The sequence below is a fragment of the Cydia amplana genome, chromosome 19 (assembly GCF_948474715.1).
Source record: "Cydia amplana chromosome 19, ilCydAmpl1.1, whole genome shotgun sequence".
Classification (NCBI taxonomy): Eukaryota; Metazoa; Arthropoda; class Insecta; order Lepidoptera; family Tortricidae; genus Cydia; species Cydia amplana.
The window spans coordinates 11,316,118-11,341,242 of NC_086087.1; the positions used below are offsets into that span (position 1 = coordinate 11,316,118).

The 25,125-nt window shown below is 38.8% G+C and overlaps 2 protein-coding genes across 2 annotated transcripts in view; one reads left to right on the forward strand and one right to left on the reverse strand.

Annotated features, from left to right (window-relative positions):
* Window positions 1-25,125, forward strand: part of LOC134656855 (uncharacterized) — a 494,896-nt gene that overhangs the window by 441,921 nt on the left and 27,850 nt on the right. The window contains exons 7-9 of the mRNA XM_063512379.1: window positions 4,594-4,701; window positions 5,981-6,121; window positions 9,966-10,118. Of these exons, the coding sequence (XP_063368449.1) occupies window positions 4,594-4,701; window positions 5,981-6,121; window positions 9,966-10,118 (402 nt within the window). The remainder of the gene's footprint in view (window positions 1-4,593; window positions 4,702-5,980; window positions 6,122-9,965; window positions 10,119-25,125) is intronic.
* LOC134656957 (protein D3-like) overlaps window positions 1-25,125 on the reverse strand; it is a 385,106-nt gene that overhangs the window by 262,294 nt on the left and 97,687 nt on the right. The window lies entirely within an intron of this gene.

Consider the following 25,125-nt stretch of genomic DNA (forward strand, 5'->3'; position numbering starts at 1 on the left):
CGTTTAATCCTGGAAAGGAAACTTTAAAAATTATTCGAGCCTAACTTTTAATTATCATTCTTAATAGATAGAATAAACTTTAACAATGAAAGAGTTATGGTTAGGTACTTAAACATAGTTTTTTTTTTAACTTTATAGATGATCCAAACAGGAATAGTACTTTTAAACCGACGAAAAAAACGGAGGAGGTTCTCAAGTCGACGCGTATATTTATGTATAACCACGCATAACTTTTTACAGAGTAGTTCGATTTTGATAATTATTTTTTTTATTGGAAAGGGTATACCCCTAAGTTGGTCCCATATAAATTTGAAAAAAAAATCCAACCTTAAGGGTAGGAAAATAGGGGATGATTGATTTTTCACTCACCGATTGAAACTAAAAATGGAAAAATAAAAACTTTTTACAAAAAAAATAAAACCGACTTCAAAAAGGATGAAATAAAATATTATCCTTTTTGAAGTCTATGCGTTACCAACTGATATGTTTGAAGTCGGTGCCAATCCAAGTAGTAACAATACCAGTCAAAAATAATCAGCTATAAATCCCATTTTTGACTCGTATTGTTACTACTTGGCTTGGCACCGACTTCAAACATATCAGTTGGTGACGCATAGACTTCAAAAAGGATAATATTTTATTTCATCCTTTTTGAAGTCGGTTTTTTTTATTTTTATAAAATGTTTTTATACTTACCTATTCTATTGGTCATCACTAAAATATTGCGTAAAATCATATCTCAAAGGATTTCGCGCTTCAAAATCGATACACTGTCCGAATGACCCAAATAAACAAAGCAAAATATACGATACCTAGTTAAATAACGCATTCTTAGAAAGGCTTATAGTTCTTCTACGCTGTTGAAAAGTATTTCTTAAAGATAAGACACTAAGGTTGCATTTATATTTAATATTGACATTGAGATACTGTTGGGTATAGTCCGGATAGTGTATCTTTAGTCGTAATGACATAAAACACATTTCCACCATATTGCCGGGTCCATTTATTGCGCCTAACGAGCCTTGGCCGCTCATCAGTGAGAAGAATGTACGCCCTTACACGTTAGGAGGGTGGGTGCGTGTAACACGTCATAAATATCTATACACATTCCGTATTCCACCTTATTACGGAGACTACTCACTTGGCTCATAATCGAGTTGCGCTAGGGTGAGTGCTAGTTATTGGCCACTAAATAGTAATCGGCCACTCCTAACAAATCAGAAATAAACAAGCCTTATTGTTAAGAGTGGCCAATTACTATGTAGTGTCCAATAACTATGTATAGCAGTCACCTCAAAAGTGACGCGGCGCGGTTTCGCAACGCAAAAAATAACAAACTAAGCAATGATTTATAACTCAAGATAGGTTATAGGCGTTCCAAAATTGAAGCGCTTACCTTGTGACAAATTGGACAAGTTGCCTCTAGTCGCCGCTGAACAAGCGAGAAATGTGCACGTGCTAACGAGCTCCCGCACACAGAAAGAGAAAGAGACGACCTTATGTTTAACAACGAGTGTGACAAAGATGGATGGAATGAGAAAATTAATCAAAAATAACAGATTTCTTCGTAGGCACAGAAATAAATATGGAAGTATTTTTTGTGCTCCTCAAGTATGAGTATAACCTTTCTATGGTTATATAATATCATTGAAACTAAGTGTGTTGTTATTTTAACCACGCACAGCAAATAACAATAGCAGTTTCAATATTCTGGGTAATTAGTGTTTGTTAACTTTGTTATAAAGTTAATTGAGTACCTATTTAGAGTAGATATTTTATTATTATAAAGGTTACTACATATACCTGACAAGAAAGACAAATTAAGAACGTACATATTATCCATGGAAGAACTCAACATAGTACCGTTTAAAAACTATAAAACACCTTGAGAAAAACAAAAAAGTCTTTATTTAAAGGTCTTGCTTGTATCTAATCTTGTCTGGGGTGATAAAACTTTCATCTCCATCTGTCACCATGTGTCACTGTTACCAATGATATTATATAACTATAGATAGGTTATACTCATACTTGAGGAGCACAAAAAATACTTCCATATTTATTTCTGTGCCTACGAAGAAATCTGTTATTTTTGATTAATTTTCTCATTCCATCCATCTTTGTCACATTCGTTGTTAAACATAAGGTCGTCTCTTTCTCTTTCGGTGTGCGGAAGATCGTTAGCATGTGCACATTTCTCGCTTGTCCAGCCGCGTCTAAAGGCAACTTGTCCAATTTGTCACAAGGTAAGCGCTTCAATTTTGGAACGCCTATAACCTATCTTGAGTTATAAATCATTGACTGTTACATAATAAACACAATTTTAATAAACCGACTACCGACCTACATTTGGCTGTAGAGTAGGTACCTATGTTTGTAGTTTTCGCGAAACTTAATAATACTGCGAATTCGAGAGCTTTACTGTTTACGCCAGACCAGATCACGTTAACACAGAAAACGCATTTATTTCATTCGATGCTCAGTTAACTGAGCATATAATTAATTAAGTTTGGCACTTAATTGTAAAAGATAATTATAAAATAACATGGTTGCAACGTGACGCCAATACGGCTAGGTTCTTGTACTTCATAGTCCGTAAATTTGTGATAATTTAAACAGTATCCTAACCACCAGTTGGCACTGACATATTCGCTAGCGACTGCGAAAACTAACTTACAATGCATCTTCCTCGTACTGACATTGGTGCAAGCGAGATGATCTAACGTTGCAACAGTAGTACCTAATGCTGCTGCTGCCGCCATCCGAATGTAACCTTACTTTCTATATATTCCCCATTTCTGAGGAAACTCTTGCATAGATAGCTAGATAGATAATAGTTTATCCATCACACATGGTAATAGGTACATTTAAAATATACATAATGTACACAATATCTATACTACTAACAAGTGCGACTAGTCAAAAATTAATTATTAAACTTCATTAAGTTCTTTTATGCTGCTATACAAAGTCTTTGTTAATAATAGGTATTTCACTTGAGCACGAAACACTGTCAATCTTGATTCCTTTTTGAGATGTTCAGGTAATTTATTATATAGTTTCCGACCAATAACTCCTGGCATTTTTTTTGACATCGCGAGTTTGTGAGGGCTTAAATTAAACAGAGGTCATTTGTATAACGATTCGGGCGCTCAGATTCTCCTTTCTTTCGGAATGTGTGTATATTCTCCCGAACAAACATAATAGCTTCATATATGTATTGAGCCACTGACGTCATGATTTTCAGGGTTCTGAAAAATTCTCGGCATGTGTCTTTGTATCCAGCATTCATGATCACTCTTATAGCCTGCTTTTGCATTTTCAGTACTCTCTCATGGTCCGATGAGTTTCCCCACAGTATTATACCATATGACATAATAGAGTGTACATAACGCATAATATGATTGGATTAGACACCCACGTGAGATAATTGACCGTAGTTGTTTAAGGACGTAAATGCCAGTTGCCATTTTAGCACATACATGGTCTATATGAGTCTTCCATGTCATAGCAGGATCAATATTCGAGCAATAACGATAGAGAGGCAGATAACGAAATTTCCCTTTCGCGGTAGTTCCTGCCAGGCAAATAAAATGTTTCCACCCGTAAATTAGCGCGCAATCGGAACAACAGTAATAAACCGTCCTCATGATTATTATATAGCATCTCTGAGCCGTTACTATTTCCCATAGGACCTCTGCAAATCTGGGAGCTCACAAAATTAGCGCTTGCGGCGATTTATTTGATTGTTCTTGAGTCTTTGGGTCGGTAAAATATTTTTGACACACGGTGTAAAAAAAGAATTCTAGAGTATTGTTCGGTGGTGTGAAACTCTGTATTTAAAAGTATATTCTAATATAATTGGCTGGGTACAGCATTATTATTATTATAGTTCATCCAATATCACCAGAAGTCAAGCTTTGATCAGTGTTTCCCGTCGGAGTCACACCGTAAAAGTTGGGAGACAAAACAATTGAAAGTTTTGTCTTTATCTGTTTTCTGTTTACTCCTCTCAGTTCGTTGACCCTCACTATAACTACATATTAAACTAACTGAAGCTAGAAGCTAGTTTGATAAAATGATCTAATCAGCTCAAGAGCAATGCCACTGCTTATTTTTTCAACATTAAAAAAAAACAAATACTTAATTTGAAAAATGCTCCAAGTAATCAACAAGTAACTAATAAGTAAATTTTTGGTAACATTGATAATTTTTGACCTACCTCCATTACTCCTACAATACAAACAAGTCAAACAACAGTTTGTTACAGTTTCTAAAGTTGAAATTAAAGCTTACCGAGTGTTGTGTGGGTTGTGGATATACATCCACATATTATTAATTGTGGATGTTAACACGTAAATATTTAATTGCCTTCTCATTAGAACCTTCGTTAAAGTTAATCATTAATTTAATTGAATATAGAGTTGAAAAGAAAAGTTTGATGATTGTTTTGGTACCTCTATTGGGTTTCATTTGATAAGTCTTAAAAATAATAATGGTTCTAAAACCACTATAAAAATAATTTATGTTTATCACTGTTTAAAATAACTAATGTACGAAATAACTAAGAATAATGTACCCAATCGCGTTCCACAGATAATGTTCCACATATTCTGGGTGACATGCGACGGCATCAGCGACGCAGTGTTCGCGTTGGACCTGGTCGTGCAGCTGCGTACAGGATATCTGGAGCAGGGGCTAATGGTAAGTGTTCCATGACTTCTAGATATTTCTTGCTTACGACGGCACTAGCGACGAGGTGTTATTCGACTTGGTCATGCAGGTGTGGACAGGATACTTGAACATTGGCTCATGGTGTGTTTCACAACTATACTGTTCCAAGCCTTCTGATATAATTAACGGCTGTGGTTTTGACCAATCAACAATCGTGCAGGCGCTGACGTAATATAATATTTGTTACTATTTATTATTAACATACAGTATAAGGCTTAAATCTATGCAGATCCCTGCAAAACTGTATATACCTACTGTTATCTGAAACAGGGACTCATATTAAGAGTTCCACGAGTTATGCTGCTCCATCATCCTAGGGATAGTGTAAATCTTTTCAACTGAGCTAGTTTACTCAAAGAGTCTCAAGAATAACTACAATACCATTGAGTGGTAAACCACAAATTAGGATAACTACCTCGTAGTAAAAGCAGATTATACCCGCCCTGAAATGTTAGTATAATTATATTAACGACTCTATTTCTTTAAACAATAGACTACAAAATACACTAACTAAATAATGGCTAACATAACTTTTTTTGCATTTTGCGCCTACTACTACTCTGACTACTTCCCTGTCGTGGCTAAGGTGGATATGACTTTACAAAAGATTGAATATGATATTATCTTTTTAGACCATTTGAACCCCATTCAACAAGGAATAAGGTTAAAAATTAAAATATACATGCAATTTACTTGTAACTTATTTTGTAAGTAAACTAGTTGGCGCCTACGAGAACAAAAGCAGATAATAGCATTGTAATAAAACAATGCCATAGTTAGACAGGTAAGTGAACAAGCTCAGTTCAAAAAAATTGTACTATAGTAAGGTTATACGATATCTCGCCCCAAATCGTACAAGAAACTCAACCTATGTAAATGGACCTTTACCTCTACAGTCAGAAACGAACGGGATGTCGCCGACACAGGTGACACAAATGACTTGAGTCGTTTACATTCCGCCCTACCATAATCTCATCCCTTGTACGTGATTTCCACAAAATATACATTTTGGTTGATTGGAGAAAGTATAAAGTTATTTGAGTTATTTTTACAGAGTAAAAAGTTTGAAAATAGTTGAATATAACACTGAAAACATTAAATAAGAGTAGGTAAGGTTGGCGAAACATAAAATGTGCACCGATCTCTCGAACAACGTCTACGACAAATCCTAAGTTTGTAGTATTAGGTACATGTAGTTGTAGTTAAATAAACTATAGAGTAAAGTAACGACTGTTAACTTTTTTTTTAGGTGTACGACTCCAAGAAATTAGCCAAGCACTATTTAACGTCGCGCTCCTTCCTGCTCGACATCGCCTCGCTGACACCCCTGGATCTGCTGCAGCTTAAAATTGGTGTTAACCCTATCATTCGCTTTCCTAGATTTTTTAAGGTAAGCTATAACCAACATTCAGGTTATACATATATTTTAAAAGTGGTAACTCCTGTGGACAACCATATCTTAAGAAAGGGTATCTTTATATGGTAGGATTCAATCAGGAAAGTAAGATTCCAAACTATCCCTCTATTTTAGGAATGTTTACAGAAAAGACATGACAAACAGTTAGGTATGTCCAAATTTTATTTTGTTAATCTCTCGTTTTTACTAGAAAAAGTTCTAGGTCTAGACGTGAATGCAGCAACGTAAATGTTGTTTCATTTAGAAAGTAATAGTTTAAGTTCTACGTTACAACTGAATCCTTAGCATTTTTATTTAAATACATTATAGGTACTAACGGAATAAGTGTCCAATAAAATGAACAAACTAAATAGAAAACTAATCCGTATTACATTCAAAAAAAATTTCAATGCAAATTTTAATTAAACTCAAATCCAATTTCTTCCTCGGATTTCAAAAATGTGGCCAATAAGCGGGGATTTAAAACGGGGGATCGCCGTGAATCGCCATAATGATGCGTATAAATCGAGCCGTTTTCGCGAATGGCCCTGTCTCGCAGTCAAGACTTCGCTCAATAACTGGTGGATAAACGGGCATAATTTGAGTTTGCGCTGACGTCATTTGTTTTTTCAATGTCAATCTTAGAGTCTGTGCGAAAAGAGAAGAATCATAGAATGTATTGGATCCCATACATTTCACGGCTCTTCTCTTTCCGCACCGACTCTACCGGTTATTCCCACTAGTTACCACCAAGTTGTTACCAGTGGTAACTACTGGGATTTTTTTTCCCACCTTTTACCACTGGTAACTACTGGGAAAAATAATTCCCAGTAGTTACCACCAACTCAGTTTGGAGGTAACTACTGGGAATTTTCATTCCCAGTAGTTACTACCAAAATTTTGTTAGAGTTAATAAATACAAATAAAAACAGTATAAATAGTACCTAATAAAATCACTAGAAAAATAATCTAAATGGATTATTAAATTTATCCTTACATATATTTAGTTTTTGTACTAGTACCGGTTAAACTGTTTCAATCGTTTTGGTCACTTTTAAGGTCGTTTACTAAAACTCTATTCGATGTATAATTATATATTAAATCACTCTATATTTATAGTATTAGTATTTAACTCTAACAAAATTTTAGTGGTAAAAAAAGTAAAAAAAGGTGGGAAAAAAATTCCCAGTAGTTACCACTGGTAACAACTTGGTGGTAACTAGTGGGAATAACCCGACTCTACGTTTGGAGCAGGGATGTTGCGAATATCCGCATCCGCATCCGCATAAAATCGATGCGGATTTAATGCGGATGCGGATGTGGAACAGGTCGGTACAGGAACGTCTTAGCATCGGCGTAAGTGCTAGACTGCTAGGTAATTTAGTCATTAACCAAAAAACCTATTAGAAATGAGCAGTCAAGCGTGAGTGGGACTTAATGTACGGAACCCTTGGAACGCGAGTCCGACTCGCACTTGGCCGGTTTTTTGAAATAAAAATTACTAAAATGTAATAACTGACGTTTTTTATGGTACTATCTTGACATCCGCATCCGCATCCGCATCCGCGCATGTGAGCCTTTAACCCCTGGAGCGCCCCAGAATTACCGTAGTATGGAACTCCTATACTAGTTACTAGCACACGTGTCTTGTTTGGGCGCTCCACGGGTTAAAAATCCGCATCCGCATCCGCATCCGCGGATGTCAAAAAATCGGCATCCGCAACATCCCTGGTTTGGAGTTATGACACTCGGAAATAATCACCTTTGTTCGAGTTGTTGAAGTAAAAGGATTAGGAACACGATAATAGTCATTTGTTTTACAACGGGACAAAGTTGTTGTTGTAACCTCTCGTACTAATATCGATAGTATCAATATCAGTTTAATACCCGAGCAAGCGAAAAATGTCATGAGTGTAGTAAAAAATGGGCTCCAGGAACAATAAAATTAACACTTTTAGCTTTCTTTAAAACCAGTTTATAGTAGATCATAAAATGGAGAAATGCTAATGCATTTCCTTCAGTTAAATGGTACGAGTATCTATTACTAGTAATTTAAATTGTTCATGTGAACTACTTTCTTTAAGGCAGCTGTTTAATTTCCTTCACTGAACCTGGTTTTATAGTTAGGAATACTTCATTACTTTGACCGTCAAAGAATTCACTTTTCACATTATGGGTGTGCTAATGAAAATGAATTACTTAGTGTAAGGCCTGAGTGGACGCTCTAGTTGGGCGTGCAGCGGGGCGGGGCGTGCGGCGTGCATGTTAAACAAATGCAAACGTATAGTAGCGGCCTTAGTGCACGCTGCTCAAATCACTTGTGAGCCCGACGCCACGCTGCACGCCCCGCCGAACGCTCCGCTTCGAGCGTCCACTCAGGCCTTATACTTAGGTACTTACTTAATATACGGGTTTTTGTATATTGTGGTGCTGGAGGTCATCACAATACACAACAAAAGCGGCCAAGTGCGAGTCGGACTCGCCCATGAAGGGTTCCGTATTTAGGCGATTTATGACGTATTAAAAAAAACTACTTACTAGATCTCGTTCAAACCAATTTTCGGTGGAAGTTTGCATGGTAATGTACTTACATCACATATTTTTTTTAGTTTTATCATTCTCTTATTTTAGAAGTTACGGGGAGGGGGACACACATTTTACCACTTTGGAAGTGTCTCTCGCGCAAACTATTCAGTTTAGAAAAAAATGATATTAGAAACCTCAATATCATTTTTGAAGACCTATCCATAGATACCCCACACGTATGGGTTTGATGAAAAAAAAATTTTTAGTTACAGTTCTAAGTATGGGGAACCCCCAAAATTTATTGTTTTTTTTTTCTATTTTTGTGTGAAAATCTTAATGCGGTTCACAGAATACATCTACTTACCAAGTTTCAACAGTATAGTTCTTATAGTTTAGGAAAAAAGTGGCTGTGACATACGGACGGACAGACAGACAGACAGACAGACAGACATGACGAATCTATAAGGGTTCCGTTTTTTGCCATTTGGCTACGGAACCCTAAAAACTACTCCTACGAGATTACTACTAGACTAAGCACATAAGACAATTAATTGTCTTATGTGCTTACCAGCATTACTGCTGCAGTATTGCAGCGCGAAATTACTGCCGACTGCATTACTGCCGCAAATATCAAAAATCCGGGTAGCAACATCGATTTGCCACAATAATACTGCTGTAGTATTGCGGATGTAGTCTGAATCCACACGGTACCTTTAGTTGGCCCAAGAATGCTCTTCAACGATAAGAATGGACTGTACATATGTTAACATATGTTATGTTACCTTAGACACGTATAAATCTTACTCTGCCTCGGGCGAAGCATAATGTTGGTCATTATTCAGACCTGGCTGGTCTGCCAACTACAGATGCTGAGCAAAACTGATGATATAGTTGTACAGCCATTAGTGAACAATACCTAATGCTACCGCTGCTAAATGATGATGGTATATTATCTACATCTAACAATATATACCTGCTAAAATCGAATTTCAAACTAGGTACCTAACTAACTAATAACTTAAATACATCATCAATTTTTTAACAAGCGTATGTGCGATCGATATACCAATTTTTATATTGAAGGATGTCGCTGTACGCCACCCCAAATGCGTGTATACATAAGGGAAGGAATGGAAAGATTTGCGATGTCCTGGTAGGCTTCCGTAGCTCAATTGGTTAAGAGAAACTCACGGATTGTGGAGGATGCGGGTTCAAGGCCTGCCGGAAGCGTAACTTTTTCCATTTTCTTCCTTTTCCTTTAATATATTTTTTTTAAACTAACAGAATGCTTAAATTGCTTATATCTCTCCAGGTATACAGAGCAGTGAGCTGCTACTACATCGTGGAGTCCCGGACGGTGTACCCGAACTTCTGGCGGGTCATCAACCTCATCCACATCCTGCTGATCCTGGCCCACTGGTTCGGATGCTTCTACTTCCTGCTGTCCGAGGCTGAGGGCTTCCAGGTATGTGCCTTAATCGTCAATACATATTATAAAACAAAGTCCCCTGCCGCGTCGTATGTTCGCGACAAACTCAAACACTACTGTACGGATTTTCATGCGGTTTTCACCTATCAATAGAGTGATTCTTGAGGAAGGTTTTCGTGTATAATTTGTAAAGGTTTTGTATAAATTCATTGAACTACCTGTGCGAAGCCGGGGCGGGTCGCTAATCATCGATACAATGTTTTAGGCTTTAATGTCCAGTGTGGCTACCACCAGTTTGCCACTGACATAAACGCTATTGAGAACATAACTTACTTTCTATGCATATCGCTCGAACTTGCATATTATAAAATGAAATTAAATGAAAATAATTTATTTGAAACAGCACAATCTTAAAATTAACAGATAATAAACATGTTACATAGTTGTGCAATTGGTTGTCCCAAAGAGGATACTACTCAGCATGTGTCGATGCACTTAGTGCAACGACGCTGATTTTCAGTGGACCCTTAAACTTATAAAATAAGAAATTAGTGCGATGTGTAGAAAGTAAATTACGTAGAAGTTGGTGTATGTGTTAGTGACTAGGGGTACGGGTACAGAACGGTTTGGAACAAAAATAAATTGAATTGGTAACACTTAAGTTTCATTCTCACGACTTTAGTTTCATTTTAACGACAGTTAAAGGCAAATGGCTTCCACGCAAACAAAGTCGTTAACAGGGGGCCTACCGCGAACCACTTTCGACGTGTTGCCTCTCTGTCGCACTTGTAAATTCGTACGTAAGTGTGACAGAGAGGCAACACGTCGAATGTGGTTCGCGATAGGCCCTCAGAGGTCATTTGATCTACTCTAAACGTGGCACGTGTAGGTGAGAGTAAAACAGGCCAATTCGAACGCACACTGACATCAGAATTATATCTGAATGATGTCATTCAGAGGGCGGGTAAATCCAAGAAATTAGAAAGGAATAACAAATATGGAGCCGCGCGAAACTTGCGACGGAAAATTTGAAGTTTTACCTAAATACTCGTAACTCTAAAAGTAGGTACTTATACTTCTGATTAAATTTTCGCTGATCAAATACCTCGGCTAGCTCTAGTTATTTTATAATAAAATTATACTGCTGTGGTATGTAGGGTAAAGAATATATGAAATTAAAAGAAATATAGAGATGTTCTCGTGATTTTTCTCTATCAAAAAAACTTTAACCTTTTGGGGTATTGCTATAGTTTGCTCTGGTAAATATAGTCTATGCAGTTTACGAGTGATTTTTTTTTCAAGGCATTTGCCCTTGTTTAAATCATGTAAAAAAATCATTAATAAAAGGACAATTAGCTCCCTCTTCAGTTATCGTGCATTTATCGTCAGTGATCGGAATAGGCAGAGTATATTTACCTAAACTTGGTAGAACAAAGTCATGAAGTGGAGACTTCCTTGCGCTATTATTTTTTTCCGGGACTTCCCGGATTTTAAATTCGGTAAAATAAATAAAATCTCATAATGTATCCCCAATGTACGTAAAATTAAATAGTAACCACAACACTACAAGTTTGTACTTACTAGTTTACGAGTGATAATATAACATTATTGTATTTATATTATTTCAAACTTGTCCGTCTCTTTTACGCCAATACCAGCTGTGTTTAAGTGAAAGAGATAGAAATAACAGTATTACTATCAACTATGTTAATTGTACTTTCCATTGTTATCGTCTAAAAGACAAAGCAGATGTCGTTATCACTTATCGCTGTTACCTGCAACCCTTTTTATGCATTAAATAGAAAGTTGACATCAGTTTCTTACTATCCCTTGTCGAGTACGTACGGAAGTGTAGATACTGTGTTTTTTGGATATTTGACATTTACTTGTTTACTGGAATTTCTCCTGCTATACTTGATTACACACGACCTGAACTCGGACACCGATTTTGCTTTGATTGGATTTGGCGATTACTGGATACTGAAAACACCATGGATACTCCAAAACTACCAAGTTTCAAGGTAAGATAATGTATTTATTATTTAACATTTTTATCCTTTTCATTGTGTGTATAATCGAAAGTAAGAAAATAAAGGCTGAAATATAATTATGGTCACGAACTATGACTATTGATTTGAGTCACTTGCCTATGTTCATAATTTGGCCGTGTAATGTATTAAACCTACATACATACATTATTACAAGTGCGGGTAGTTTCAAAAACTCGTATAGCTAGAAAATGTTGACACAACTCCCTACCCGTATGCCTCTGACCACGGACGTAATGTGACATCCGAAACCTTGGGCCAAATATTAAATATAAGTGTTACGCGATTAAGTCCCGTTTTCATTTAATAATAGGTATGTGTGAAAATGGTGTTAGTTTAAATCAATATAATAATTTTGTATTTGTAGATTGAGTTGCAATGTTATTTATATTTAGACTTAATAAAATAATAATAACTTTGTAAATAAAGAGAGTTTATTAAAAATAAATATAGAAGAATCCGTTTCATTTTATGCCTATTTATTGTATTGAAGCAGTTTTCATTGTTTTTTGTACTATTCAGAACAATATTAATTATTCGGTAAGTTCCCGGGACTTTAGTCCCGCAAAAAAAATTTGTCGTAAGGAAGTCTCCACTTTTTATCTATGTTCTACCAAGTGTAGGTAAATATACTCTGCCTATTCCGATCACTGTTTATCGTACATGTCCGTACATGTATTGGCGCGAGCGAGACGCACGATAACTAAATGACATAATTATGATGTCAGTTTACGTTCGAATTGGCCTGAAAGTAAGTGTCAAATGCGATCGAAGTCAATTGACATCAATATTTTATGAGTAGGGACCCACAAGCCAAATTTCGGGTCGGAGTAATATAATTTAGTGGAACCTTGTCCATAACAAATATTATGGTATCGTGATATTACACTAAAAATAAATGAGCACTGGGAAATGTTACCTCTTTTTTAACTCATTTCCGTTAGGTAATGAAGTAGGAACATTAGGTACGGTAATGAGAATATAATATTTCATTTTGATAAGAAATGAATGATAATGAATGTGAATAAAATCAAACCGGTGTTTTTTTTTCTACTCCCGTACTTTTATTTGTCATTTAAAGGGTCGTGCACACACCTTTAAACCCCTATCTTATAGTTGTCAAGACAAGTCTTTAGTCTATTCCCCATAAAAGTATTTGTGCATACACGCAGTATCTTTTTGACACTTTTACGATACTTCGTGTAATCACCACTTGAAAAATATTGTATTGTATAATTGTCATCTCTGACAGAGGAGTGAACCATAGACATGTTATTTTATTTCATTCATTCTTTTCCCGCTCGTACCCTCCATTCTTTGCTACTTCTTGAATGAAAAATATTTGTTAAATTTACAATTTTATTTCAAAGTAAGTGCTTGGTCCTAGAAAAAGTATTGTATGCAACGTTGTTTAACTGAGTCAAAAAATACTCGTGGCGTCTTTATTAACAATTTTCGGCTTCGCCTTAAATTGTTACTCACGCCACTCGCCTTTTTTGACCTCTCTTAAACAACGGTTGCATAAAATACTATTAATGCCACTCTCTAACATTCCGTTGCCAATGAAAAATATTTAATATTTATCATAAAAAAAATATCCTTAAAAATGTTACTCTTAAATTATTTAAGATTTAAAATAAAACAAATTAATTAATTAATTTACTCAACGATAAAAGTTTACTTTATGATGATAAATTTTATATTTCATACCATATATCACCCACCACTGTCGGACTGATTCGAGCTTTAAGATACGTCAAAATTTTGCTAAAGATATGCGGATATGCCAGTATCTAAAGTGACGTTTTTGTTTGGAGAAACGTCACTTTTGACACAAACATATGCGATCCAAGTCGTAGCCTTAGTAATTTTTTGACGTATCTTAAAATTCGAATCAGAGGGGCTACCGCAAATAGCGACTTTCGCAAATTGCGGACATTTTTCTCTGTCACTCTATTTACGCCTTCATTGGAGTAAAAGAGAAAGATCCCCGCAATTTGCGAAATTTTGTTTTCGCGGTAGCCCCTCAGGTTGTGTGACGTGATTATGATATGAACGGCCCTTAGATTATATGCTAGTGAGATTCAGCTAAAGCGGAGTGCCAGTGAATTTCGGCTACGAGAGATATAATCTTCGCATTTCCCGTCCCATTTCGTCTTGTTTCCTTGTACATAATCGCACGATCAAACCGTGCTTGCTAACGTGTGGTAAACTAATATTTGTTCGTGACTCTGGGCCCGATTCGGATTTTGAATTACACAGATCTTTTTTAGACACAAGTCTGACACAATCCTGCGGGAACTGAAAGATGTAAACACTAATAGGCAATAAACGATTTCTGATTCTGATTCTGATTCAGATTTTGAAATAGACATCTGTTAGATATCTTTTAGACATCGCCAAGATACGATAACGATATGTTTAAGATCTAACCTGTCGAATTTGACATTTGCGCGATTCTGGAGATACTCTTGAACGATTTCCACAAGATATGTCTTAGAGATCCAATTCACATCTAATAGATATCTAACTCTATCTATCGTAAAAGTTACATTGGTTGCTCGAATTGCGCTGCAGAAGAGAACTAGTTGAAATCTAAACTATAACGTATCTAGAATGGATCTAGTACGTGTCGTCTCTTGTGAATATCTTGAAGTTCGAATAAGGCAGTCTGTCAAAGTTAGCAATGTGTACTTACTTTCATCACATGTTATGTAAGCTGTTAGTTGGTACTTGAGTATGAGAATTCCCTGCCTTGGGAAGTGTAATGATACCTTAGCTACCTATCTTTGGTAGGTTCGGTAGTGATAAAGACTACTAAGTATGTAGTTTTTATTCTACTTATTATTGTATTCTACTGAATAGAAGAGTAATTAATGGCGAAAATATGTTTTTTTAAATTAATGTTTCTTATGTTATTTTGAGCTGACTAGATTAAACATCCCTTTAATTTAGTGGGTTATAATATTTAAAAATAAATTTAAATCGTTGTTCTGCTGTCTAATGGCTCAAGGAAGTTGAGTCTTGAAAGAAGGCGTGAACCTACTACTTTACCCCTCAGCTACCAGTCTCATCATCTTCCTCGCGTTGTCCCGGCATTTTGCCACGGCTCATGGGAGCCTGGGGTCCGCTTGGCAACTAATCCCAGTAATTGGCGTGAGCACTAGTTTTTACGAAAGCGACTGCCGTCTGACCTTCCAACCCAGAGGGTAAACTAGGCCCGTATTGGGATTAGTCCAGTTTCCTCACGATGTTTTCCTTTACCGAAAAGCGACTGGTAACCAGTCTCGTTTAGTGAAAGTATCTCTTTCTAACAAATAATATGATTGTTAGAAGAAAAAAAACGGACTAGTCTGAGTCGGACTCGCCCACCGAGGGTTCCGTACTTTTTAGTATATGTTGTTATAGCGGCAACAGAAATACATCATCTGTGAAAATTTCAACTGTCTAGCTATCACGGTTTATGAGATACAGCCTGGTGTCAGACAGACAGATGGACGGACAGAAAAGTCTTAGTAATAGGGTCCTGTTTTTACCCTTTCGGTTCCCCTAAAAAGATTAGGGCAGCGCTATGTACCTACGCAGCGTTTTAGTTAACGCGCCGTCGACGGGTGTTTCGCACAGACAAGACATCCTCTAGACTGAGCATAGTAACGCTACCCCCTCTGTCACTATATACGGTAGTTTTACTCCATCTTCGAGTCAAAGTGTCAGAATCCTGTGCCGTGATTGATCCATGTCTTTGAACGAACCAATCAAACCCCTTCAAATCAAGGGTGAATAGGCACCTTCTGGGCAGACTCGCTCCATCGTAGGCCACGTCTTCGCCCCGGCTAGTCTGTGGCCATGAGTAAGCCCATTTTTAATAAAAAAAAAAAAAAAAAAAATCACGGCACGGGATTCGCTCACCTCGTCCCCCCGTATTTTTGGCAGCATCGGTTTCATGAAATAATTGCTCTAAACTCCGTCTAGAGGATTCCTAGTCTATGGTGTTTTGTCACGACAACGAAACGCTATCTGTCTCTCTATCGTACTAATATGTAAAAGTGATAACTAGTTGTGCTGAAAGCAATTGCTGGACGTAAAATATGTAATTAAAAAACGGTTTTTTATTATGTACCTACTAAGCGCAGACATCTTCTAGCAAAGTTATAAATTTCAAATTATAAAAAAAATTAAAATGCACCGGTGCGAGCGAAGTTCGAACTCGTGAACTGAACCTGACCTTTCATCGAGGCCTACATACTACATACATAATATAAATGTTAAACCTTTCACTGATTCCAGTTATGATCAGTGATCGTTAATTTTCCAGCAATTTTGGTGCAGCATTGTTGGTTAAAAGCACCTGTATGCCCTACTCTAGGTGGAATAGATAATTAGGGTTAATAACAGTAATATTAACCTTAACCAATCCTCTCCCTAGAAAAAAATTGAAGAAAATCCTTTATTTTTACTATGTTGCACCAAATATGCTGGAAAAGTAATGATCACTGGTTATGATACACGAAGGCACTAAATCATTGGGTATTTAAAAATAAAATACAATCGGCGATAAAAACTTGAATCGAAATTAACTTTGTTAAGCTTATTTTTGTAGTCGATTATTTCTTACAGTGTACATTTTAACGAGACTGATCATCGTTTTTCATTAGTTTCTATTCATATGCCTGGTGTGCCCTGTAACACGAGCAAAAAAATAATACATATTGTACTCAAACGATAAAACTTATGTTTAACATGTTTTTAAATTATGAGTTCTTTCGATTTCCTATTTTACATTCCTACTAAACTTATATTGTCTTTGTCTCCAATGTACGCTAACATTATTATGATTGACGTTGCTTGTCACGAACTAAACATGACAAACATTGCAATACATTGCGTCATTTGCACCTTAGGATGAACTTTAAAGTGTAATCGAAACACAAGTTATTTTTAAAAGTTGCTGAAGAAATGTTGGTCAGATTGAGGAGCCTACAGTTTAATTTATTGCTCCTGTTACAGGCCCCGCCCGGTAGAGTTACTCAGTGTAAGCGAGTGTTTAAATTGACTCCCGATCTAAATTCGGATTCCAATATTGATGGTAATCAGCTGTGAGTAATGCCCGACGTAGTTTGGTTTGGGGCACAGACAAGACATCCTCCAGACTGAGCATAGGAGCGCTACCCCCTCTGCCACAAATATACGGTAGTTTTACTCAATTTTCGAGTCCAAGTGTCTTTGTGTAACGTCCGTGTCTTTGAACGGACCAATCACGGCACGGGACTCGCTTACCTCGTCCCCCGCTCCCCAGTATTTTTGGCAGCATCGGTTTCATAATTTAATTGCTCTAAACTCCGTCTAGAGGATACCTAGTCTATGGTTTGGGGCTGCGGAAGGCGATACGAACGAGGAAGAGGCTATATTTGTTTGGTTTGGAAAGTTTGGAAACCCTTGTCGATTCATTTTATTGTTTACTTCACTACAACGTATAAAACAAAGTCGATTCCCGCTGTCTGTCTCTATGTATGCTTAGATCTTTAAAACTACTCAACGGATGTAGATGCGGTTTTTTTTTAATAGATAGAGAGTATAGATAGAATAGATGAGATTCAAGAGGAAGGTTTATGTATAATTTGTTAACCCGTGCGAAGGGTCGCTAGTTTGAATAAAAAAGCATTATTTATTACATAAAACAAATTAGATGACATTTAAAATAATGTGACTTAAATGGGTTAAAATTCTATGAACCGGTTTATTAATTTATTGAAACGTAGGTACTTATGTATTTTAATCATTTATATGTAGGTACAGACAGCATCAAGAGTAGCGGATCAAACAACACATCAAACGTATTACTGTACTGTACCTACTGCCATTCTGTATCAACTTAACAAAAAGAGATATTTTTATTTGTAGAACAATTTAAGACTGTAAATAAAAATTAAATGAATTTATTTCTAAACGAGATTACACAGCACATAACAGTGCACTATAAATAAACTTAAAAATAATAATATAAACAAATGAAAAACCCTTTAAAAAAATATGATGGAGTGCAATAATATATTATATTCCGTTATTTCGAGTAAAATTTAACATACTCTTATGATTCAACCTAAAATACTACCTATACATGTGTCTATACATGCAGATTTGTCTCCCCCCACACCCCCGGCCCGCGCGGTCCTCTAATTAGTTGACACCTACAGACAGACGAAATAAGACATGCACCTAAACGCCTGTGTGGTGCTCCGCGAACATTGTGAATTTCGGATACCTGGAAGAATCCTGTGCCCTGGCCGAGTCCTCTGTGCGGATCACAAGCCCTGGAGAAAGGTTAGTGCTGTCTGGACAAACTGACAAATAATTATTTATCCCAAAATTGTGTACCTACTTGTCCCGTTCTCAAACATTTTGGTAGCAGAGCGTGGTTAGATCCCCTCTTTAAATAATTTTTACGCCCCTTGCTATAAACAACTACAATTCCCCCTTTCTTAACTTTATTCCCCCGTTCAGTGAATTACCTATAGTTTTAAATCGTAAAATTGCATTCTGGAATTGGTTACATAACTTTATAACGGTATCCTGCAATCAACTCGTCTTTAGATTAACCCGATCGCCGTATGGTAATTAGTACCTTATTTCAAGGGCCGACGGCTCAATATCGCTTGCAAGTTTTAATAACTAACACGTGGATTTAAAATTTACATTCAATAAAATCAATGCTATATAATCGTTCCCCTTAAAAGAAATTCGTTTAACTAGTATTCTTTAAACCCCCTTTAGTATTCTGACTGCAAAATAGAATTGTTAATTTTTACGTAAAATAATTGTTGTTGTTAGGCAAACCATCGCGCTTCCCAATTAGACCCTTATCTGCAAGTGCATACGTTTCAATTTAAAGTGTCTTTACGATTAATATTCAATTTTCCTGTTGCTAAGTGGTGTTTATCGTTTGAGTTATAATGGGTGAGGACGGAAATAATGATACAATTAGATCGACATTATTCACGGAAACTGCTGATTATAGAAAGTCAATCGGGACTTTAAGATTAACCAGTGAGTGGATTTCGAATGCGCACTCACAAATTAATACCGCGGACCGCGCCCGACTTATGGTTTATGTAAATGACCTTGAAGAACAATACAAGGAGTTTCGGGAGGCTAGTGCCCAACTCCTTGGCGGTTTAGACCAGGCGATAGATGTGGAGGAATATACCTATGTTCAAGGCCTCGTTCGCACAGTGCGCGACCAAGTTGTCGATATTAAAGTTAAACGTAACGAGATAGTCGCCCCTATCTCCGCGAGTACTCCAATGCGTTCGGTGCCCGACCGGGCTACTATTGTTGCCGCTGATTTTGACCTCCCGCGTCCCCAAAAATTACCTGATCTTCCAATCCCACGGTTTAATGGGCGATTGGACGCTTGGATTAGCTTTATTGATCAATTTGACAGCGTCGTTGATACCCGAAGTGATTTATTACCCACCCATAAAATGCATTATTTAATGAGTGCTTTATCTGACGAACCAAAACGTTTGGTACAACATTTGAAAGTCGAAGCCGGTAATTATTGTGTAGCCCGTGACCTTCTTAAAAGAAGGTATCATAATACGCGCGTCCTGGCCGATACCTACATTGCCCAAATAATATCCCTGCCGGATATTAGTCCTCGGTTGACTGGACTACGCGCCAGTTTCCTCAATCCTTTACTTACTGCCTATCGTTGTTTAGAACGACTCGAGTTACCAGTGAAACACTGGTCTTATATACTTGTTCATATTTGTTTTGGAAAGCTTCCCGCGGACTTGAGGTCACGTTTTGAACGCCGCCACGGGGACGGCCAAAAGGATTTGCCTACCTTTGATAAGCTTATAGATTTCTTAGAAGAAGAATGCCGGCACCACGATAACGTTGGAAATACCTCTCTGGTGGATGCCGCGCCTTCCTACTCCAAAACCGGTACGGTACCGCGAGTCCCACGTGACCCACGTCATGCGTTGGTTGTCGAATCCAATGGCCGTTCCTCGAAGTGCCCTATGTGTTCGAGCCAAGCTCATTACCTACGCGAGTGCAGAGATTTTTTGGATATGAGTCCCCGCGATCGCTCGAATTTCGTAAAATCAAATGGCCTGTGTTATAGATGTTTAGATAAACACTCAATCGCATCGTGTACGCGCGATTATCGTTGTAGTACTTGCCGCCGTCCTACCCATCACACACTTTTGTGTTTTAATGACCCGCGTAACCCGGTATACCCCCGTGAAAACCCGCAGAATCGATCGGTTGCCTTTCGTCGCTCTCCTGAACCAAACAGACCTAGCTCCCCCCACCCTCGCACGGGCGGGGGTGCTCGCTATTACGTCATGAACCGCTCTTCACCCCGTCCTACTTCACCGACCTCACCCCGTGCATCCCCCCCTCCATCTTCTTCTAGATCATGGCGCCGCTCTCCGAACCACTCTCCTACACGGTACTCTTCCCCACCCCCTCGTCGTGATGTGCGTTCCCCTACCCCTACGACTAGTAGAGATAGGCGTGCAGCGTCTCCACGCCCTTCTCGGCCTGAAACTTATAAGGGCTCTCACCGCGAGAGTCCACAATAACTAGACAGCCCCCCTCCCCCGCTCCCTTCTCGTGCTTCAATAATTATAAACCCAGATCTGGTCGTACTCGCTACTGCTGTTATTCATATGAAAACCTCTAACGGATATTACGTTGAAGCACGGGCTCTGATTGATAATGGTGCTCAAGGCTGTATGATTACTTGTAATTTAGCGGTAACCCGGCTCAATGTGCATTTAACCCCTCCCCCCTCATCTCCAATGGTACTTTATGGCATTGGAAATATTCCCGCCTTGACAATACGCGATTGTATCCCTGTCACGTTCAAGCCTGTTCACTCCTCCTCACCAGTTACTACGGTTACCTCAACTATGGTCGTAGATACAATTGCCGGTATCCACCCGGATGTGGAACTGCCCCTATCGGTCCGATCAGCAACACGATCACTGCACCTCGCCGATCCCTTATTTTATAAACCCGGCCAAATAGATGTTTTATTAGGAGCTGACGTTTTTGGATCCTTTTTACAACCCGACGTAATTCAGCTACAACCCTGCGGTCTAACAGCTATATCAACTAATTTTGGTTACATCATATCTGGGCCAGTTACGAATCTCCCTAGTTTAAAGCCCCCTATGACAGCCCTTTCTTTAACTCAAGTCGTTGAGCGATTCTGGAAAATAGAGGAACCCCCTGAGCCACCTCAACCCAACCCTTTAGATATTGAATGTGAGACATTTTTTAAGACCACCACTACTAGAAACTCTGATGGTACCTTCGTGACAAGATTGCCTTTCCTAAGTGATCGTCCCTCCCTCGGTGAGACCCGCGGTATAGCTGAAAAAAGATTCCTTAACTTAGAAAAGCGGTTACAAATGAACCCACGGCTAAAATCTAAATATATTGAATTCATGCGCGAGTATCAGAGGTTAAATCACATGTCAATATCCTCCGTAGATTTGCGTTCGGTAGAGCATTATTTTGTACCCCACCACGGAGTATTTAAAGCTTCTGACAGTGAAAAGCTTCGCGTAGTCTTTGACGGCAGCAGTAAAAGCTCAAACGGAATATCTCTTAATGAGTGTTTACACACAGGCCCTAAGTTACAGCGGGATATTACCCATATACTTCTCAATTTTCGTAGGCATGCAATTGTATTTGTTACTGATATCCGTATGATGTTTCGAATGTCGTGGATACATCCCGAGGATAGGCGGTTTCAGTTACTGTTATGGCGCGAGTCCCCTTCGGAACCTCTCCTTACCTATGAACTTAATACCAATACTTATGGCTTGCGATCAAGCCCCTACATTGCGATCCGCGTACTTTTTGAACTGGCGGAACAAGAACGCTCCAAGTACCCTCGTGCAGCGGCGGTAATTGAATCCGACGTGTATGTTGACGATTGCCTGACAGGAGCCTCAACCCTTGAAGAAGCTCGTGACCTTAAAAATGAATTAGAATCTTTAATGCGTGCCGGCGGTTATGAATTGCGGAAATGGCTTTCAAACAAGCCAGAACTGTTAGATGATCTCCCCCCTGATTACCTCCAACCGCTTCATACAATCCGAGATGTTGAAAACCCCCAAACAGTAGCGGTCCTTGGAGTCCAGTTTAACCCCGTGACTGACGCATTCACATATACGACGCGAGTAGACTGTGATAAATATCCTACTAAACGGAAGGTGCTATCTCTGATAGCTCGTACCTTTGATCCCAGCGGTTGGATTTCACCCATCGTGTTTAAGGCCAAGGTCTTTATCCAGCGGCTTTGGCTTTCGGGCCTTGATTGGGATGCCCCACTTACTCCAGAACTAACGACCGAATGGTTAACATTTACTGAGGAGCTGATGAATACCATAAAACAGATTTCAATACCTAGATGTATTTTTCCCCCGAAACCTCAGACTTATACTTTACATGGTTTTAGTGACGCCTCAGAGGCTGGATTCGCTGCCGTAATCTACCTTCGCGCTGTAGATCAACAAAATAATTGCTCCGTTCATTTGTTAATGTCCAAAACAAAGGTCTCCCCAGTTCGGACCCGTCTCACAATTCCAAAACTGGAATTGCAGGGAGCTGCGCTCCTTTCAAAATTAGTCCAACACGTTGCCTCCTGTCTGCAGAAGTCAATAGTGTTAGACGCCATCTATGCTTGGACGGATAGTCAAATTACTCTTGCCTGGCTTAATACTTCACCACATGAACTTCAAACTTTTGAAGCTAATCGTGTATCTCAGATTAAAAATGCTGAAATCCCATCTATATGGAGACATGTTCCCGGCAGTCTCAACCCTGCTGACTGCGCCTCCCGGGGCTTATCCCCTCGTGCGCTTCTAAATCACCCTCTCTGGTGGTGCCCGAAGTGGCTACAACAGCCACCATCTAGTTGGCCATTTGACAAATTATGTCCGATCGCACAACTTCCTGGACTACGTTGTCTCTTAGTCACCAGTGCAAGTTGCATTCCAAGTCCTGACTTTCTGCTAGAACGCTTCAGCTCATTCCAAAAACTAATCGGCGTAACCGGTTTTATTCTTAGATTTTATAAAAATGCTCGCTCACCTAATCATCGTGAAACTTCCCCTTTCCTGACTGTAACTGAAAGAAAAAATGCTCTTGTCTTCCTCATTAGGCTTGTACAAATGACCTCCTTCCCCACAGAAATTGATCTCCTCAAACGTGGATTAACAGTTCGTTCCCCTAACATTCAAAAATTAAGCCCATTTCTTGACACAACCGGTTTAATCAGAGTAGGTGGCCGCATACGGCACGCTGATATACCATTCGATGCGCGTCATCCTTTACTTCTCCCAAACACTGGTAATTTCGTGAAAATTCTTATCTTGTACTACCATAAAGAAAACTCGCATGCCCCACCTGGCGCGTTACATAGTATACTAGCCCGTGAATTTTGGATCCTGTCAGTTCGACGACTAATAAATAATATTGTGTTTAAATGTCTGCCTTGTTATCGTTTAAATGCCATCGCGAAACAACCTTTCATGGGTGACCTCCCAAAAGACCGTGTAACAGCCGCACGTGCATTTAAAGGAGTTGGTACAGACTTTGCTGGCCCATTTTATACGAAAGTACAAGCGGTGCGTAATAGGAAACTCGTAAAAACCTATCTGTGTATATTCGTGTGTCTTGCGACTAAAGCGGTCCACCTCGAGGTAGTCTCGGACCTAACTACAGAAGCCTTTCTCGCAGCACTTACACGTTTTGCCTCTCGACGCGGTTCACCCTCTCTTATACGATCAGACTGTGGACGAAACTATGTAGGCGCGGACAATCATCTTATTGAAGTTCATAATTTCCTAAACCTTAATAAATATACAATAGGCTCAGAGATGGCAAAACGAAATATTACCTGGATTTTTGATCCCCCGACCACCCCTCACTGGGGCGGCCTATTCGAAGCGGCCGTAAAATCGGCAAAGGCCCATTTAAAACGAGTAGTCGGAGATACCCCACTCACATATGAAGAACTTACGACGGTTTTCACGAAAATTGAAGGGGCCCTTAATTCTCGGCCGTTGTGCCCCCTATCGCCAGACCCTAACGATCTTCAGATTCTGACACCGGGACACCTTATTATTGGAGAACCCCTTACTGCCATTCCTGAATATCCGCTACAGGATATTAAAACTAATAAACTCACCCGATTCCAGCTGGTGCAACAGATGTTTCAACATTTCTGGTCACGGTGGCAAACAGAATATCTATGTACCTTGCAGACAAGGCCTAAATGGGCATCCTATACAGACCCCCCCGCCGTTGGGGACTTAGTACTCCTCAGGGAAGATAATGTTCCTCCGTTAGAATGGCGACGCGGTCGCATCATATCAATCCGTCCTGGGAAGGATGGCGTTGTGCGCGTTGTACAGGTCCGGACGGCTACCGGCGTTCTGACCAGACCCACCAATAGAATTATTCGTTTACCCGTTTACAAACCTGTCAATTAACCTATTCCATTCCAGAATGCAACAAATTACTAGAAGTATATATAAATTTTTTTTCTCGTAAACATGGTGATGTTTAGGGCGGGGGTATGTTCAAAATACTACCTATACATGTGTCTATACATGCAGATTTGTCTCCCCCCACACCCCCGGCCCGCGCGGTCCTCTAATTAGTTGACACCTACAGACAGACGAAATAAGACATGCACCTAAACGCCTGTGTGGTGCTCCGCGAACATTGTGAATTTCGGATACCTGGAAGAATCCTGTGCCCTGGCCGAGTCCTCTGTGCGGATCACAAGCCCTGGAGAAAGGTTAGTGCTGTCTGGACAAACTGACAAATAATTATTTATCCCAAAATTGTGTACCTACTTGTCCCGTTCTCAAACATGTAGGTATGATAACACACGATTTGTATGAGTACTTATTCAATAACAAAATAAGTACTTATAAGTAATGGTACTGGTAATGGCACTCGTA